This window comes from Montipora foliosa, chromosome 11, assembly GCF_036669935.1.
Source record: "Montipora foliosa isolate CH-2021 chromosome 11, ASM3666993v2, whole genome shotgun sequence".
NCBI classification, from domain to species: Eukaryota; Metazoa; Cnidaria; class Anthozoa; order Scleractinia; family Acroporidae; genus Montipora; species Montipora foliosa.
In genome coordinates, this window is record NC_090879.1 from 12,197,285 (window position 1) to 12,202,284 (window position 5,000).

At 45.9% G+C, this 5,000-nt stretch overlaps 1 protein-coding gene across 2 annotated transcripts in view; it reads left to right on the forward strand.

Moving 5' to 3' along the window:
* Positions 1-4,256, forward strand: part of LOC137974672 (serine/arginine repetitive matrix protein 2-like) — a 16,229-nt gene extending 11,973 nt beyond the window's left edge. For both annotated transcript variants that reach the window (XM_068821607.1, XM_068821609.1), the window contains 2 exons: positions 1,057-3,237; positions 3,614-4,256. In XM_068821607.1, the coding sequence (XP_068677708.1) occupies positions 1,057-3,237; positions 3,614-3,824 (2,392 nt within the window). In that variant the 3' untranslated portion in view covers positions 3,825-4,256. The remainder of the gene's footprint in view (positions 1-1,056; positions 3,238-3,613) is intronic.
* Positions 4,257-5,000: the final 744 nt, after the last annotated feature.

Sequence of the window (5,000 nt, forward strand, 5' to 3'; positions counted from 1 at the left end):
AACTCGAAAATTTTTTGTATGGATTGTTAACTATGTTTTAAAGTGCGTAACTTGGTCTCTGTTCAACCTAAAAGCATCAAACTTGGACAGATGGCCAATCTCAGCGTCGCTATCTTTCATGTGATGGTGTAATTATATAGATTGGTTCAGAGTTGAATCTCGCCCCAGGTCCCTGCGCAATTCCGGAATGGCCTATTCGTTACGCAACTTGACCTTATCAACCCAGAAATTACTTTTAACCAACACTCTGTCGGACATACCTTATTTACATACAGCAGAGATAACCTTTGAAAAACTGTTAAAGGAGAAGTTCACACCAAAATGGTACCGTCTCGCAGTAGGAAGTTAGTGTGAAGATAATGTATTTCCCGAAGTTTCAGCTTCCAAGGAGCTTTCTAACCTTACTAAATCCTTCGTCAAAGTAGGGTGAAATCCCGCACGATCGCCGCCATCTTAAAATTAGCTTAGCAACCTGGTGGCATGTTCATGACGTCATTGAGCTGAACCTGGAGTTTAGCGGGAAGCTTGAACACCCAAAGCTGTTGAGATTCTTCGTATTCCAGTCATACCTTTTTGTTCAGCAACATAAATTGCTCAAATAGGTCCGAAAGAGACTGCAAAAGAGGTCTTTCGGATCACTTCACCGACTGTTTCCTTGACGCACGACACACTATTCCTTTATGAACGCGCTCTGGTTCAAAGCGATATGTCTCAGTCGAGGTGTTTGCTTATGAAAAGTGTTATCAGCTGAGCTCAATGACGTCCCGAAAGGTTGCCAGGCTGCTAAGATAATCCAAGATGGCGGCCAACATGTGCATGCCTCCTTTCTTATTTGCTGTTTTATTCAAACCTTGGTTGAATGTTTTATGAAGCTAGTTTTACGTTTCGCTTGATTTAGTTGCCAGTTTCCTGACATGTCCCCGTTATCATCAGAAAAATCACACTGGGTACAAAATTGATAAACCGTTCGTCGTCGTCTTTTGGTGTACGCTTTCCACACCACGATTCCTCTTTAGCACTTGTCTTATGTTGGTTGCAATGTACTTTCCCCTGCAGCGAATCGGAGAGTGAGAGCCCTGCCAAGCGCAACAAGGGGAAACAGACGAAAGATGAAAGAGAACACAGAAGAGAAAAGGAACGTAGCCGCTCAAAGGAAAATGAGAGAAAGAAAAAGTACCACAGAGAAAGGTCGTCTTCTTCAGAGAGATTGTCTCCCCAGAAACAATCCCATCACCAATATAGAAGCGAGGAAAAGAGAAGAGAGGATAAAGGGGCTCGTCATGACGACAAAAAATACATTGAGCAGGATCAGGTCAATGAAAGGGATAATCGCTCTCGTTATGGTCGGACGCATGCGCAGGAGGATCGCTCACCAGATGACAGGGCAAGGGAAAAAGAAACGCAAATTCGCAACAGTGAAACTCGTCGTAGACGATCAGAAGAAAACGAAAATGTTGGAAGACGCCAACGTCATGATGGTGGTTCAAACTCGGAAGAAAAGTCTCCTGTCGAGAGGAAAAAAGGAAAACGGCGAGATTTTCGGAGTCCCTCTGAAGAGAAACGCCCCATGAAAGGCAAAGAGCACTTTCGGGAGGCATCGAGCAGAAGGGGTAGGAGAGCAAGTTCAAGCCCCGAACAAGCACAGTTTGCTGATAGAAGAAGAGGCTCTCGTGAAAGAGAGGAAAAGAGACAAGTTGAAGAGAAAGAAAATGATGAGTCAAGGAATGCCTCTAGGATTGAAGCGAATCGCTCTCGACGTGAAACTACGCCGGAGAAAAAAAGGCCAAGACGTAGTTCGTCAAGGGATGAGAACAGGTTTCAGAGGCAGAAGCAGCGATCGCCATCTTTGGACAATAGAAAAAGTCGTCAACGACGGGAATCTGGAAGTCCTCCTAGAGATGCGAGAAAGCCCAGAAATGCACTGAGACGAACATCTCCAGCTGGCGAGAGGAGGCCTAAGGTCAGAGTACCAAGCAAATCTCCATCTCGAGAGCCCACTCCGAAGAAGCCCGATGTATCAGGAGATAACCAAAGGAAGTTAAAGCACGAAACTTCATCCAAGCTTAAAGCCCAATCCAAACGGTCGTCCAGTTCAGAGGAAAGCTCCTCCAGTAGTTCATCAGAGTCAGAGTCACGTTCTGATGGTGAATCGTCTGATAGTGGCACCAGTGAAAAAGGTTCACGACAGACAAAAAAGCCATTGGTTCAGAAAGAGCCCTCCCCTTCGCCTCATAATGTGAGAGAGCAGTCCCCAGACGGTCGCAGTGCAACTTTCTCTTCTGCTAAGCCCAGTAAACAGACTTCAAGAGACGAGGCATCTCCAAAAAGGCAGAGACCAAGTAATAGCCCAAGTCCGTCTCCCATACGCAGAGGGCAGAGACCAAGGAAAAGCCCAAGTCCACCTCCCATACGCAGAAGGACAGCCCCAAGTCCTGTTCGCACCCGGAAGAGTAACAGAAATCAGAGCCGGAGTAGATCCCGAGAAGGAACCGATCGGCAAAGGTCAGATAGTCCTGCGCCTCAACGTTTTGCATCCCGAAGTGCATCGCCTCCTAGAAATAACCGAAGGCAAACTTCATCTCCTTCTCGGCGTCAGCCTTCAAGAAATGCTAATCAGCGCCCGAAAAGAAGCCCTAGTCGCTCCCCACCAGCTCCACCACGGAGGCGTCAACACTCGAGCAGCAGAAGCCCGCCGAGAAACCGGAGGAATTCCAGTCCTCCAATTCGGATGCGGCGATCAGGAAGTCCTTCCCGAGGCTTCAACAGGCAGCTCAGAAGAGGAAGCCCGTTCAGAAGTAAAAGTCGCAGTAGGAGTCCTTCCCCCTCCAGGCAACCTCGTAGACGCCAACAATCTCCTAGCTCTTCCCCACCGAGAAGGAGAAGTCCAAGCCCTGCTGTAAAGAGACACAGATCTCGAAGTCCTCGCCCTGTTCGAAGCTCAATTCGGCCGCCGAGTAGAAGTCCCGCAAGAAAACAGAGAGGCAGCCCTAGGCGCTCCCCTCCGAGGCTTCATCGCCGACGTGAACCATCGAGAAGTCCATCACCTCGAAGGAATAGGGCAACAGTACGTCTGTCACCAAAACGAGCCAGTCCTGCACAGAGACGCCGAAGAAGTCCAAGTACATCACCTGACCGCAGACGGAACAAAGCAGAAGAGCGTAAGCACTCTTCTGTTCAGAGGAGTCAGTCTTCAGATGAATCCGAAGAGAGTGATGAGCCGGAAACTCCGCAGAAAAGGTAGTGACATATTTCCATGTTGAATGCAGCTGTCTCGACTACTAACGGATGCTTACTCACTAAATGCCCCTCCACCGTAGCTTAACTGACAAAACTTTGAAAGTGCTAACTAAACGAGTGTATGTGACCACGCGTCAGGCTTTCAGCCTTGGACGTGTTTCTGCTGAACTTTACCAAGCAGAGCAGCCTGTGTGTTGTCTCCTGACAGACCTATTTTTTCCAGATGTTAAGTTTCTGTTTAGTTTTTGTTGCGTTGGTGTCTTGGGTGTGTTTATGGCTCTTCGTTTTTCATATGAAATACGTGTTGCAGAGTTTTCCTCTAGTTGTATCTTGCGAGCTGTTAGATCAAAAAGCATCTCTTTCTTGATTGTTTCAGAGTCGCTCAAGGGAAGTCGAGTAAGAGAAGAACCGTCGAGAAACGACCCCAAAGGAAAAACACCAGTAGTGAAAGCAGCTCGGAGGATGATAGCAATGACAGTAGCGACAGTATCAGTGGAAGCAGTAGCAATTCTAGCAGCAGCAGTGGCAGTGAAGAGGAGTCTGACTCGAGCAGCAGTAGTTCAGACAGCGTCAAGCCAAGACGATAAATGATAATATATAACAGTCAAATGGATTTGTGTTCGCCTGGAGCATTTGCGCCCGTGGACATAGCATATTGTCAAAAACTATGTATTACACATTTCCGTTTATGTCGATGTACCAACCTGGTCTGCAAAGTGATTTTCTCTTCAATTTTGTAGGTGAATCACCTGTGTGTAGATAGCTTAACATCATGTGGCCTTCAATATCGCCAAAGGCCGTCACTTTGTGTGGAGTCCATCTTTAGTCTTTTACGAGAGAACAGTTCATTTAGGGCGGTTGTCAAAAGGCCAAAATTGTGATTTTTATAATGTCAATGCATATAGCTGGTAATGGTCACCACCCTTTTTATCGCTTGCATCTTTTAGACAGTCGCTTTTTTGCGGCTTTGTATGCCGTATGGTAGCGCACGTCCCAACTTAAAGGAAACGTTGGAATAAGTCGAGTTGAGATTGAATTAATCCCTCAGTTGGCGATTTCCCAGGGCTAATGATAATAATCCCGTGTTTTTAAAGATTATACCTTAACAAAAAAACCGATAGAGGTTTTAGCAGTGAGTTGGAGCCATTGTGCTTCGATGCTACCACTTTGTTGTTTTGCCAGTTTCCATTAGAACAATCTTTTCAATCATGATGAGTTCTGATCCCAGTTGGGTCAAAGTTAGGGTAACTGTGTCTGAAGGCTCGAACATTCTTATTCGGTATTTTCACTAATCCCATAATACAGGTCATTTTGGGGGGTAATATGCATTTAAACAATGAATATCCAGTTCACTGAAGAATGATACAGTCCCAGGAGTAAATAACTTGTATTGTTTTTACGTTAAGAACCTCAAACGTGTTGCGTTAAGGGATGGGGGGAAATAGCGAAATTTCCGAAGAATGAATACACTTCACTCTACTCTCTGACGTTACAGCCGCCATGTTTGTGCCCCTAAACAAAGAAACGGCGGCCATATTTGTGTTCCGAACCAATCCTCTGGGAATTGAACTCTATTATTATTATGCAAACGTTTTCTTTTATTTTCGTTGAAAAACATGGCGGTTGATCACATGATGAAAACCAACAATAGTGTTTTCACTCGCGTGATCAGTAGCCTTACTTTCCCACCGAAACAAAAGAAAACATTTGCATGATAAGGGAGCTGAATTCCCGAAGGATCAGTTGGGGACACCATCATGACC